This window comes from Anguilla rostrata, chromosome 19, assembly GCF_018555375.3.
Source record: "Anguilla rostrata isolate EN2019 chromosome 19, ASM1855537v3, whole genome shotgun sequence".
Classification (NCBI taxonomy): Eukaryota; Metazoa; Chordata; class Actinopteri; order Anguilliformes; family Anguillidae; genus Anguilla; species Anguilla rostrata.
The window spans coordinates 4,972,115-4,987,135 of NC_057951.1; the positions used below are offsets into that span (position 1 = coordinate 4,972,115).

General features: G+C 47.7%; 1 protein-coding gene across 2 annotated transcripts in view; it reads left to right on the plus strand.

Annotated features, from left to right (window-relative positions):
* The first annotated feature begins 11,513 nt into the window (after window positions 1–11,513).
* LOC135245797 (uncharacterized) overlaps window positions 11,514–15,021 on the plus strand; it is a 35,155-nt gene continuing 31,647 nt past the window's right edge. The window contains exon 1 of one of the 2 annotated variants that reach the window (XM_064319074.1): window positions 11,514–11,767. In XM_064319074.1, coding sequence (XP_064175144.1) covers window positions 11,741–11,767 — 27 coding nt within the window. In that variant the 5' untranslated portion in view covers window positions 11,514–11,740. Of the gene's footprint in view, window positions 11,834–15,021 lie in introns of both variants that reach the window. The other variant, XM_064319075.1, reaches the window with a different exon arrangement.

Sequence of the window (15,021 nt, forward strand, 5' to 3'; positions counted from 1 at the left end):
CAATCTCTTAAAAAGCCCCTGCTGCGCCCCACCCCCCACCCCCCCCCCGGGAACCTGTAAGAAAAAGACCTCCTCATCGTCCCGGACCATAAATCTTAAAAACGAGTGGACAAGGCATTCGCGGCCAGGGCTCCAATCTTCTGGAATTATCCGCCAGATTTTTTGTCAAGGCCTCTGGTGTACTTTCTGTCTTTTTCAAAATCTAGTTTAAAGACCCCTTTTTAAAAAAAAATAAATAAATAAATAAATTTGAAAAATCGGCCCTTCCGCGGCTGTTTTCAACTGCATTGACATTTTGTTCAACGTCTGCTGTCTTTATTCCGTCCTTTGATATCTGTAAACATATCTACGCACGTTTATATCTATACTTTTATCCTGTAAAGTACTTTGTGCACCATGTGAGAAAAGCACTCTTGAAATAAAGTTACAGCACCGTGACTGATATTTTTTCATTAAATAAATGAAATAATAATTTTAAAATGAGTTTTGTGTTTACTCAGGTTCCCCTTGTCTAACATTACATTTTGTCTAAAAAACCTGAAAACATTCAGTGAGACAAATATGCAATAACAGAGGAAATCAGACAGGGGATGGACACCGCATTATTCCTTATTAAAACCAGCACGTGTGCTGGAATTTGGAATACCAAACACCACGGGTTGGGGTTGGGGTTGTTAGGGTTAAGGTCAGGGTTAACCCTAACCCTAAGGAAAGAAAGGCTCAACCAATGACATTACTCCGTAACGTTGACTGACAGAGCGGTCTGGCGAGTTCAGCGCGTGCCGAAGCCAGCGTGCCCAATCGGAGCCCGCGAGGAGGAGGAGAGAGAGGGTAACGCCCGCGTTTGGGCTCGTCAGCCGCAGCTGAGGAGGGAAGTCCATTGAACGGCGGAAGGCGGCTCCGTAAAGTGCCGTAAAGCGATGACGGGCATCGATCCCTGCCTCTGCAGGCGCCCAGAGAATGGCGGGAAAGGCGGGAAACGCTCCCCGCAGCGGGGCGGTTCATACGACCGTAAGACCCACAAGTCCATTTTTGACCGACCGCTTCCGGCACAGGTCGGCGCGGGTGGCCGACCCGACGCGCGGTCGCTCCCTCCGTCCTACGGTTTCGGGTCCAGGACGCGGCCGCCAATACCCCGCGACGCGTTCGTTTCCGACCACGGCCGTCTGGAGCCTCACCCCGGTGCATGCTGGGATGTCACGCGCTCGAGTCGCGGACGTGAAACGCACGCCATTCGCGCAAAACAATCTCTTGCGTAAGCGGCCGTTTTGAAAGCCAGCTTAAAATCCGTCACGCGTTTCGGATCTTAATTAAAGCGAGCGACGCGCTTCCATTTTTTTGACACCTAGCAGGTTCAGCTCCCCCCGGGCAACAGTGACAGAAGAACAGACCCCCCCCCCCCCCTCCCCCCCCCTGCAACCTGCTGGTTCCAAGCTCCTGTTTTCTAACTACTAATTTGTGGCAATGGAAATTTTCTAAAAACTCTCGAAGGCCGCGGGCCGAGATCACGAGCCTTTGAAGAGTAGGTCTTCTCGGAATGTTTTCACAAACTTCGAAGTCAGCGTTCTGGATCCAGCGATTGTGACATCGGCATTCGAATGTTCAGCTAAGAACATTCTAATCTCGTATTTGTGACCTAAAAGGATTAAAACTTTGTCCTTTTGCCTGGTCTGTCCTTCTCCCCCAAGCTTGCTCAGTTGTTTCTGAAGTAGGGTTTTGCGTATAATAGCATTCGTTCGCCTTGGGATAAGAGCTCCGTGAGCAACTTGAAGAAGGACGATGGACGCCATTCGTGACACTGGTTCCCCGCTTCTGCGGATTGTGTTGGGTTTGTATGGCCACACTGAGCACAGAGCACAGAGCAAGGTATGCAAGCCTAACTTTGATCTGCATTACATTACATTTATTTGGCAGACGCTTTTATCCAAAGCGACATGCAAAAATTGCATTTCATGGTCATGGACAACTACAACACACAGGTTCAATAAGATACAATGCTATTTCTAGCCAAGAACGCAGTTTAGTTCACACAGTGAACACTGCTCTGACCTAACCTCTGCCAAGCCAACTAGGCAGAAGAACAAGCTACAATATTAGGATAAATACAAATTACCAAGAAGTGCTGGAATGGGGGTACATGTCAGGAGTGTCATGAAAGGGGGGGATTTAAAGTGAAATGATAATGATCTAGAGCACTCTTCCTGAACTTTTTACTTGTTAATAAACGGAAGTTTGTTTTGGCAAAACACCTCTTGGCGAGTTCAGTTTTTCTGCCACCGTAAAAACAAATGCAAAAGCACACAGAAAATGCTTTGAAAGTTCGGGCTGCACTTCTGGACAGACGTGGCCGGTGGCATCGTTCGAATTCTTCCGCTTACGATCGTCAGTATGTCGGGCGTCCCTTTGACCACCCCCCCCCCCCCCCAGTTTCTGGTTTCGCCTGCAAAAGACCCATATTTTTCTGTCCAAACATTTCAGCTGTCACTGTAATCGAATCCAGACCAGGTGTGGATTCAGGAGTCGGGGGGTACCGCGCGACTGAATCGAACGACTGATTCTCCTGTCGCCGAGCGGCTCAAACTGACGTTTTTTTTTGCCGTTTTTTTTTGCCGTTTCGAAATTGGCGATTTATCCCCGCGTTAACGCAAAACCGGCGGTTTGGCGGTCTCAAAGGGGAGAAGAACGCGTGTTCCAGTCGTAAGAAAAATGTTAACTTTCACAGAGTAACGACCCCCGTGCACCCTGCAATTTGTGCCTCTTTGCCCTGGAGTCGCGGCTAATTACAAGCCTTTCAACCACCGCGACGTGTCAAAGAGTCGCCTTTTTTTTTACGGTCCGGGACACTAAAAAGCATTTCGCTCGCGCCCGCGCGGAATGCGGTTCTGAGCACGCAGGCCGGCCGACGCCATCGCACGAAGGCGGCCTCTCTCTTTCACAAGTTCGTGTTCGAACGCCGAGAGCTGACGTGGCCACGCATTATTACATTACATTACAGGCATTTAGCTGACGCTCTTATCCAGAGCGACTTACACAACTTTTACATAGCATTTTACATTGTATCCATTTATACAGCTGGATACATACTGAAGCAATTCTGGTTAAGTACCTTGCTCAAGGGTACAACGGTTAGTGTCCTTACCCGGGAATCGAACCTGTGACCTTTCGGTTACAAGCCCAGTTCCTTACCCACTGTGCTACACTCCGTCCGTACATTACTTGTCCACGCGGAGACGTTGAGCAATTCCAGTCCAACAGTCGGCGAATCCCCCCGTGCTTGAGACGCTAGGCTCTCGGCCCGACTGACCTCGCTCCCGTCGCGTTCTAAAAAGGCCGCTCGCACGCGCGTATTAATTATTACGATTACTTTCAGAAGAAACAGAAGGAGAATAAAGGGAAGAAGAATAAGAAGGAGAAGAAGCAGAAGAAATGCATTTTAATTCAAAGCCTGACCTTCAAAGCGTTTCGGAAACAAAAAGCATTTACAAAGAGGGCCTTGATTTGATTTGGGCCTTCAAATTCGCTTTGTTCTTTAGCGGGCCAGTGTCTCAGATTTCCGTCCATACATTTCCCCCGTTTAAATTGGGTTATGTCACATGATCAAATCTGTACCAGGAAGTTTTCTTCTTTTTTTCCCATCTGGGCCTTCATTCAATTTTTGCAACTTTCCTCCATGGTAAATCGGCCTGACATTTTCAAAGAGTCGAAACGTGATTACGTTTCTGTACGCTGCACTCCTGCAAATCCTTGACTGTCCATGAACAAAGAAATGAAATGGCTGAAATACATTCAGTGATGTTTAAAGCCTGTGCGATAACAGATAAATGCTTTTAAGGGCTGACATGACGGAATGCAACCGAAACAAAAATGGCAGCTAACTGCAGAACGAAATAAAAATGATTTTTTTATTCGACTCGAGAGGAATGTGGCTCTCATTCCAGTGATTAATATGGGGTCACTTCTCGAGATGACTCAAAAAATAGATTTATAACCAAAGTCCCACTTTATAAAAGGCAAAGTTCGAGCAAGAGATCTCTAGAAGGAAATGGACTGAAACGTGTCCCCACTGGAAAATATAACATCTTTTGAAACGACGCCTCCTAAATCAGAGATGAGAAAGTAGCCTATTGTAGAGTTTGGCTCTCTTTGTAATTCCCCCTGTCTCTTCACATGATTTTCACAGCTACGCTGCCCATCACTTTCCATCGCAGACTCAAAGTAACTAAATTCCTTGTTTTCTTTTCTCGTTTAACCTTCTGTTGTCGGAGTGTTTTTTCAAAATTCTACGTCGGCGTTCTAGAACTCCACTGCTTTCGCTTACAAGCAGCGACTGTGACATCAGCATTAGAATGTTCAGTTCAGAACGTTCTAATCACACATTTGTGACCTCACACCTTAAAGGGGCTGAAAGGAGGGCGGGTGCGAGCGGCCGGTCCCAAAGGGCAAAGGTCGAAACCGAGACCGTTTGAAATCTCGCGGACGCGCCCGTAGGATTGGTGCTCGCGAGAAGGACGACCGCGGGCGGGCGGGCGGGCGGGCGGTTCGCGAACCCTGACAGCCGATGACAGCCGCCACGTCTTCGATGGACCGGACAGCTGGGAAATGCGTTCCGAAAATGCGGGAATTTCCCTGGGATCGCCGCGAAGAGACTGTAAGCAGACCGAAGATCATTTAATGGGTGGAGCCCCTTCCTGAAGGGGACGCGCATCGCCAAGGCCCCTGATCTCCATTTTGGCTCTTCAGCGGGGATCTTCTGATAACAGTCAGCGAAGGAGAATGGCAAATGAGATTCTGGGAAATGTATGAGGGCCTGCATTCAATCCAGCAGCATTTTGTTAAGGGGGAGATGTGCGCACAAAGGATGAGCTCATTTCCTGTGGGGTCTCAACTCTGCTCCATGTTTCCTGTGGGGCCTCAAATTTGCTTCACGTCACCTGTGGGGCTTCACATCTGCTTCACACCTCCTGTAGGGCCTCAAATCTGCTTCACATCTCTGGTGGGGTCTCAACGCTGCTCCATGTCCCCTGTGGGGTCTCAACTGTGCTCCACGTCTCCTGTGGGGTCTCAACCCTACTCCACATCTCTAATGGGGTCTCAACTCTGCTCCACATCTCCAGTGAGGTGTGCATGTCTTCCATGCCGTCCTGTCCACGTTCCTCGTCATCGTGGTATTTGAGGGAAGGAAACAGACTGTGCACGCGAGTGTAAATGCTGGAGAGCAGGGCGCACGCGTGCGCGCACGTGCGTATGTGAAAGCACAGGCAAACACGCGCACACACCAGAGAGACACACACACACACACACACACCAGACACACACACACACACACACACACACTGGATGTCACGTGGCAGACTACACAGTGACCCAGCGGAATTAATTACCTGATTAATTGGCTCTCCGGAGCCCTTCCATTCTCCCTTGTGAAGCCACAGATATGAAAACAAACCCCCTCCCTCACCCCCCCCCCCACACATGCATGTGCACCACAGCGGTCCCCAAACTGTCAATCAGGCCCTGACTTTAAAGGATACACGTGCATATTATATGATAAATACATTATTAAAATGTTTTTTTTTTTTAAAACACTGAACCTATTGCAGGCATTGCATTAATGCTACCATACACATTAGCAGTTGGAGGGGTAAATTTCACCCTTTCACCATAATGCATTAAAGCATTATATAAATGAAATTACCCATCATCACCACATTTCAGTAAAAATAAAAAATTTAACCCTTTCAAGAGCTCGCTTTCGGGAATGTTTTTTTTTCTTCTGGATTATAAATCATTGTTCTAGAACTCCAGTGCTTTCAGTTACCGGCAGTGGCTGTCATATCATTTCATATCGTTTATTTGGTAGGGGCCAACGCAGGTCGACATAGTACCGCTTCAGCTCGTTATAAAACAGGTCGATGTTAACTGATGTACCGCGTGCGGAGATCGCAGCTACTGCTGGTTTCCGACTCCTGTCCCGTAGCCAGGCTTTTAATAATAAAAAAAAGAAACGCGAAAACGTACGGCATCCCGACGTTCAGTCAAGAGCCTCGCGACCAAGCGCGTGAAAGGGTTACTCTGTGCCCCGGCGCGCTCGCGAAAGGGACAGGCGGTGTCGAAACGGAAAGCCGAGCGCTCGTTTTTTGGAGAAAGGGCGACAGTAGAGCCACGTCGACACATAAATCTCACTTCAGGGGGACAGGCTCTGGGGAGGGGGGGGGACTGTTATTACTGAGAACATGGGTCTGAGATGAGTCACGCATTATTATTTAGGCTCGTTGTGTGACACGCTGGCTCCCGTACGCTAAGCTCGGCTATTCCACTCTCCCGAAAGACTTTCTCGGAGGAAGAAAAAAAAAAGAAAAAAAAAGAAAAAAAAAGAGAAAGCTTTGATGTTGCGCGCCGGCTGACCCCGAAGCTTCGCGTCACCGTGTGATTTACACGACTCGGGCGGTAGTCGGACGCCTTTTTTTTTCTCGTCGTGAAAGTAAAGCTGATGATTCATGACTGCCGTCGGGGAATAAAAGAAAAAAGAAAAAGAGAAAAAAGAAAAAGCCGCGACGCTTTCTCCGCGCGGGGGGCTGGTGGGGGGATGTCGCCGTCCCGTGGTTTTGGGGAGAAAATATGGCGCGTGTCGTGTCCCCCCCCCCCCTCCCCCGTCCCGTCCCGTCCCGTCCCGTACCGGGGGGGGCCGACGGCGGAAGATGCCGTACCTACCGGTTGTACGGGTGTTTGCATACATGCGTGTGTGGAAAGCGGGAGAGGGGGGAGAGAGAGAATCCCTCTGATTTCTGTATGCAAATCCGCTCGCTCGGCCTGGGGAAACTTTCGCTGCAGCGTCAAACGAAAACGTGCAGCGTCTACCCAAAAATGACAAATTCCCTAATTTTATTTTTTTAAAAAGCAGGCATTTCCCTATGGATATATTTATTTTTTTTTTTTCAGACGTGCGGTTTGGTAAATGGACTGCATTTATATAGCGCTTTACAATTGATGCCTCTCATTTGCCAGAGCAGTTAGGGGTCTTGCTCAGGGACACTTCGACACGCCCAGGCTGGGGTTTGAACCGGCAACCCTCCGACTGCCAGACAACCGCTCTTACCTCCTGACCATGGCATAGGCTAACACTTATAACTGCTTGTTTACACAGGCTGAGCACTCTCCTCTACAGCTCTTCCCTTTGCATCCGTGCAGATTGATAGCTATATCAAAATGCATCCGTATAGCTAGCAGCTAGTAGCTTTTTTTTAGCTAGCACCTTGTTTAGACTGCTCGATCGGCACAAATTGCACACCGCACCTGCAGCGCGGCGCGGTTTCCTTAGAAACCATCACAACATATCTGTCCGAAATGAAAAAAAAAAAACGAATTCTCACCGTTAACGAAAGGCAATCGCATTGTTTTCAGACAGGCCATTTTATAACCGTATTTAAAAAACGGTACGCGGTGTGGCTGTCCTCGATGGGTGGAGGACAAAATGTTACGGAGCAACGCGGGACATTAAAGTAGGCGTCGCTGGGACATCAAAAACCCGCGAGCTCGCTTTACGACATCGGCTCTCCTCCTGCGCTGACTCAGCAGGATAGCGAACTTGCGAGCGAGCGAGTGAATCTCTTTGATCCGCGAGCCAATGGGATCGCGCGGAACGCATCGACAGTCCGCCTGATTGTGTCCCACAATGCCCTGCCGGCTGTGCGCGCCGCAGTTCGCATAAAAAGCTGTGCTGCTTACTGAAGAGACGACGTTTGGAAGAACGCTTCTCCACGCGCTGAGAAGCGCTCGCTAACCGATCGGAGGCTGTTGAAATCGGACCGCGGTCGTTTTTCCGTACCGCGATCTCGCGGTCCACAGTAAAAAATGCTCGTTGCTAATTCGGCTCTGACGCGGGACAGACGGGTCCAGCGGGGGCCTGTGTGTGCGTACTCTGCAAGAGCTGACTCAACACCGAAGGTTTTACTGCGAGCGAAGCCCTGCTGGCTACTTGCCCAAGCCTCTAAATCACATTCGAGGTGTTTTCGTGATTCCAGTGTTGAGGCGTTCGCGCCACGGACGCGCGTTTAGCTTACAACGCTAAACCAGTCTAGCGAGCCCACAGCGTTCCTGACTTTTTATAACCCCGCGGAGACGCGTCCGCGCGTGTGATGCCGTCCCCGCACTCACCTCTCATCTCTCCCCTCTCTCTCTCCCCCTGTCCATTTCCGCAGCAACCGCCGGGACCAATCGAAGTCTCCGAGAGCAAGGTGCTTCGGCTCGCCTCCCATTGGGAAAACCCATTTTAGTTCTTTTTGGAAACGTCCACGGGAGGCGTGAAAAGTGCGAAAGCTTCCAGACCGAGAAATTTTTTTTTTTTTTTTGCCGGTCAAAGAACCCTTGAACTAGATTACATTACAGGCATTTAGCAGACGCTCTTACCCGGAGCGACTTACACAACGTTTTACACAGCATTTACAGTGTATCCAATTACATAGCTGGGTGTATACTGAAGCAGTGCAGGTTAAGTACCTTTGCTCAAGGAGCACAACGGCAGTGTCCTACCGGGGAATCGAACCTGCGACCTCTTAGGTTACGAGACCAGCTCCTTACCCATCACACTGCGCTGCCCCTATAGATACAGCGAAACGGCGAAAACGAATTCGCTACCAAAGTTCCAAAGCGCTGTTGTAAAACTCTCTACGCCCTTGTGTGCTGTGTCATGGGAGTGGCATGCCAGCGGGTCCACCTGGTTCTTGTCATCGTTATCTTTGTTATTCGTCAGGGGATTTCTGTGCTTTCGCAAAGAGTCCGGCGGGGGAAGACCCCCCCCCCCTCGAAGCAGCTTTGCGGGTGCATCAGTGTTGACCTTTCGTTTTCGGGCAGCCCTTCCAAATCAGCTCGGCAGTGACCCGTGGTTCACTGCCACTGGTACCGGGAAGGGCCTGGGGGAGGGGGAGGGGAAGGGAAGGGGGGGCGGGAGTAAGAGTGTGGCGAGAATGGCGGAATAAACCGCGAAGCGGGGTTTCGGGAACCGATCGCCACAGACACATAAATAATAACGCTGTACAGTTTCGATACGTTCCCGCACAAATATTTTACAAGCAGAATTCTGTGGCCCAGCGATGGCTGAGGCCCAAAATGGCGACACACTGTGTCAGCGACCGGCTCTGTATATTTGCACTTCAGAAATGATTCCACACGAAGCCAAACAGGGATGCAGACGGATGATCTGAGATGGTGCAACTGGGCCCATGTTTACAGTACAAACCGGTCCATACAGACCAACAGGAGAAACCACCAGGGGGTCCATGCATCCTCACTTTCGCCAGTGGGGTTGTGTTCAAGGCTGGGATTCGATCGAAGCTTTTCTCCTTGACCAAAACATAAACTCCAAAGTCAATCTGTGACCAAAAAAAAAAAGAAAAAAAGCATAACTATCGCTTTTAGTGGCACGATGGCGTTCTGCTCGGAGAAGTCGTCGGATGCGTCGCGATGCGCCCCGCCCTGCCGCACAAGGGACCAGATTAAAGTCCGCGAGGTTCGCGCGCGCGCGGTTACGGGAAAGATAATCATTAGCCGCCGGATTAGCAGGGCCGGGAAGGGGCTTGGCTGGCCACGACCCTCTCACTGACGGGGTGAACCTGGGCCATCGGAGGCCGAGCTGCTAGCTGCCCGCAAACAAACTCCCTGTTTTTGGAGTAGTGAACTGTGGTCCTCGCACCATGTGCTATGTGACACCCAATGAAATTGGGGGGGGGGGGAGGTCTCTCCAGACATGGGCTCTCTCTCCAGACGACGCGGAGCAAAAATGGAGACAGGACACTCGTCCTCGCCTGCAACTCACCTCTCTCGCTCCGTTCTCTCTTTGATCTGGACCGCTCAAAAAAAAGCACATCAGGCCCGTCTGCTTATTTATTTATCGCGTCTCCAGAACCTTCCGTGCCTTTGAAAGTAGCGTGACTTCATGCGCAGCCCCCCGCGGTCCAGGGACCAGACAAATGGCCCTGTCTGAAGATCGACTCGATTAAGGGGGAAACAAACCGTGCTGACACACGGGGCCGCCGTCAGCACTTCCTTGATGACATCGCCGATGACATCACCCCACAAAAAAAGCCCCTTTCCCGACCTTTGGTCTATCGAGGCCATGGCCTTTTTTTTTTTTAAACTTCGCTGTCATTACTTGCATTACCTCTGAAAATCCTTTGGAAATGGTTTTATTTCAGGTCATTTCAGGGTATTTCCAAAATAGGGAAATGCATGCAGATGATTGGCTAGAGAGAAATGTACTCAAGAGAATTTGCATCTCGCTAACAGTTACTGTAAATGTGCAACTAATGTTTCCACAAGAACCCTGATAACACGGCGCACTCTAATTGCTGTTTACACTTATGCCGGTAGACATCTTTAAAGAGATACATGCGCTACCCACAGGTGCCACCAGGAATGTTGGGCCCTATGAAAAGACCTCACACTGGGCCCCAACAAAAAAAATCATATGTTTTAATATTTTTTGAGGGCCCTTGTCAGTGGTATTCTTGAAAATTGTCCCAACTCCCCCCTCCTCCACCCTTACAGCACCCCTGATGCTACACATTTGTAAAACAATGATTTGCTCCAGATTCCCATTCCCTCTTTTAATCATGTATTAAGCTATGCACGGGGAGATTTACGGCTCTTAGATCAAGAGGTTCCAAAGGAATTTGGGCGAAAAAAAAGAAGATTGAAGATTCTCTTAAAAGTCGTAAACAACTGCGGAGAAGCGTTCTGAAGAGAAAGTCGGGACGTGGCAGGATTTACAGCATTTTTGATTCTGTGAAGGAAATACAAATTCAAACTGAAGAGTGGGGTAGACGGATTGGTCATGCCAAACGATTAATTAATCATTACAGCGGTTCTCGCAAAAAACCCTTCCTGAGAACAGTAACCGAGATGAGATCCTCGAGCGCTGGATGATCCTTCGGCTTCCTGAACTAGGAAGTGCTTTCGATTAAATTAATCGGTTCAGCTTCTGAATGCACGCGGCCGCTCAGGTCCTGCTGATGACAGTCTCGTCCGTTTGCAGGGCTGCATAACGAGCTCTTGCAGCGGGACTGATTCGGCGGCGTGTTTCAGGGTCAGAGGACGCGCCTCACTGATGCGCTTCACTCACGCCACTCATGGAAACCGCATGGTAACCATGCCTACCGTCATCCTCATTAGCGTGGTCTTGGCTGCGGACCTGCTGGTGTTCGGATTTTTAAACCAGTTATTGCTTATAACACCAGACTCAAATGGAAGACAAGTAGCAGCCTTTTATGACCACCTAATTTAGTTACTCGCGAGCAGGCCGTGTGAACAAATGAGTACCCGTTTAATTGCAGGCTGAAACTATGCATACTATAACCACGCACTCGCAAGTTTTAAAAAAACTGTCCTGTGTTAGTTTAAAAATATTATTCGAAGTTGCCCTTAAAATTTGTGATATTAAAACGAAAGGAGTCTGAATTATTCGTTTTTCCGAAGACGGTCGTGCGTTCGTTGCCGCTGCTACTGGGAAGTGACTCCTGATCTCTGGACTTCGGTGGCAGTATAGGCTACAGTTCGTGTGGGCGGCTCCCGCGCGGCGGATAAAAAGGGCGCTGCGGTCTGAAAATCCGTTTTCTTGAATCTTAAGAATCACCGACGCCGTCGTTCGCTCAAACAGTCTAGCCTCCGTGTCTGCTGATCAGTCTATCTGGATATTTTCCTGCTTGGGATCAGTTGCCGAGAATATTGGACATGTGCACGTGGAACTATGAGAACCCCTTTCCTTCCAACCGAAGTAAGATAAAATAGGATTTTGTGCACATTGGATTAACCTCTCTCTTTCCTTATGAAGAAGGCAAAAGTAAGTCAATGCGGGGTTGCATGCTTTTTATAGGATCCTAGCGTCTTTGCATGCGTTAACCAACTCTGCAATGCGACTATTCGTCAGAGTTCGTATGGGTTGTCGCGCATATGTTTTTAGAGTATGTGTCCTCTGAATTTGCAGTACTTGCGCAAACTATCATTTGGAAATGAAAACGGTGTTATGTTCTCTCGCTGATAATGAAAACCCCCCACTTGAAAAAAAGGAATACAAACAACAAGCGTATTCTAAATTGAAGTGAACATGCGTTGTATTTTTTGTTGGTAAATAATAAATAATAAAAATGACTAAATTTAATGACAACCCGTCTCGCCACAACCAAAGATATGCTAAATGAGATCCTAATGTTATTGAAAGGTAGCAGATATATTCTGCTTGCAAAAATTGGATGGTACGCGTATTTATTTCCTGACGGCAATAACTTATGGCACACGCGGATACAGAACCCTGTGCAAGGCAATATGAATCAAGACTAAATTGCAGTACGCCTCACCATTTAATCTGTGTCAACTTTAACTTTTTGGATTGCGCAGCTCACGGTTCAACTGTATTGTATACGTGCTTACAGTGATGGGGCACATTTAACCTTGCCACGATTTTGCCTAACGTGCCGTACGTGCAACTGACGACATGTCACCAAATTCAATTTGGAATGCTACACTGTCATGTCACACTTGGTCCCCTTGCTGAACGGTCCTTTCTGGAAAGGGAAGCGACTCCTGCAGAAAGCATGTGGTCTCGCGCGTTCGGTGATTATCTATTTTTGTGATTCAGTTTAGCCGGAGGGATACCACAGGTGAGCGTGTACGCAGCGAAACTGCGCAGGGCTACAATCTCGGGTGCATTTGCCCGCGAGCGTACGGTGGTGACAAACGCTCTTTCTTTCGACGAGACGCGGCTGTGTTCTATCTTGTCCAAATTGTTTTTAAAAAAATAAAATAATCCCCCCCCCCCCCACCACACACACACACACACACACACACACACATTTGTATTCAAGCGCAGTTTACGTAACCCTTTGCAGCGTAATTGAGGTGCTTTTGTTGAAATCATTTTGTTGAAATGCCTGAAGAAAAGTTATTATATGAGGATTTATAGTTGTTGGTTTTGGAAATAATTCAGGTAACCTTAACGATACAAATCAATTGACAAACTAGGTAAGATATTGTTTTTATTATTTTTATTGTTTGGCGACTTAAGTGTGGGACTGTTTTGTGATTGACTTCAGTGTGGGTGCGTGTAGGCGATTATCTTATCGTTTTGCGCGTATTAAGTGCGCTGTCCTTCATGGTGCATTTATAAAGCCTAGTTTTTAATCGTGGTGCCGGAATACCAAGGAAATCTAACACAGGTGTAGCCTGCACGGTTCGAGTGGGATTTGCGTAACACGCGCTCTCCTTTTCTTGGAGTAGTATTTCATTGGTTGATTTGTAGCCATGACCTTATTCGCACAACCCCTTTTAGCCCAAAGCCCTATTCGGACGGGAAAAGTTTTCAGGACAATGTCTGTAAAATATCCTAATTGTTATCACAGAACATCTGTAATGTTAGTAACCAACGCGGACAGGATAAGGCATCTCTGTATTCGGTCTCTATAACCGCTGAGATGGGAGTGTCTAAGATGTTGTCTGACTGGACGGCAGTTTAGATAATGACAAGTCAGTTTATACAACTACGCCTGGGATTTAATCAAAATGTGTCATTAACTTTGGCTGACATTAGCAAAAACCACGTTCATTTTTTTTCTCTCTTCAGTAACATAGTCACAGCAATTGCCAAAATAAACTCGCGTCGCTTGTTACTAAGTCAAAGACAAATATTGCTTGAATACAGCCCTGTTGTTTTTATACATTCTCACGTTTCAACAGAGGTTTAGAGAAACATACACATGTATCAGATACACTGAGTCACTCCAACAAGCTCTCAACACTGACAATTCGCTGTCGTTAGCTTTGTGACAGTTTCACAATTTGGAATTCAATTTGCGTAATTGTGGGGAAGAAGCTGAAACTTCATTATTCGCCAGGTGAAAAAAAGCAAATAAGCCGCAACTAGTCACAGCATGAACGACCTGTTATTATAATCAGAGAAACGAGTGTGTGAAAGTGGAAAACAATGTATACATGCAAGATATTTACTCAGACGAGCAGCAGATAGATTAGGAGATTAGCGCTTTAATCAGATTGTGTGAGTCATTTCGCTGACTGCCGCTGATGCTGTGCCCGGAAAACACCCAGAAAGCAAAGCTCTGCATTGCATATTTTAAATAAATAAATAAATAAATAAATAAAGAGATGGAAGGGAACTATGTAAGAAAGAAATGCCAAAAATGACATTTCGTATTTATTTCAGAGTTCAGATCTACCATTCTTTCGCGGATTCTGGCTGAGTAAAAACGACTGGTAGAACGGTTGAAATGTCATACCTGTATCAAATCGATTTGACGCGCGCGCGCGCGCGCACACACACACACACACACACACAGCCCTTTTTAACCGTTTAACAGCCTTTATGCTTCCTGAGAAATTTGCATGGAGATTGCATTCTTAAAGCAGAGATGTGGTGAAGGAGCTGACCCCAGGTCAGCTGTTGACCAGCTCAGAGTGTATTACCTACACAAATACAGCAGGGGTATGGTAATAGGGTTAAATGGATAAGCTTCACCCTCACATTTTAGAGTGTGCTGAAGTGTTTAAGTGAAGCTCTGGCTAAAAGGGTCAATCATACTGTCCCTAACGCAGCTTCCGAAACTCAGAACCTTCTCGTTTGTAAGCCTGTGATTCGAGGCCTAAAACCGAATTTGAATATTATTGCTGTACGGACGAAAATTTTGAGTGACATGACTGACTCTGTGCAATAGCATTAAGAAGTTTCAGGCAGCTGCCACAAGCCCAAACGAGAGAGCTTGGAAGAAACAAACGAGAAGCAAAACGAGAAACGTACCCCTCAAAGGGACACAGGATCAGACCTCAGTAATCTGATGATTCCACCGGAACACTTCTAGACTGTAGCAGGGACCAAGCCTGCTGAGGAGGGACACATCAATCAAAGCTAGAGTGAGATGTGAGATGACTTCAGTGATTCATTGCATGGGCTTATTGCCTGTATGATACAGTAACATGTACCGCTTTCTGCAATAAACATCAAGGACATATCTGAGTGTCACT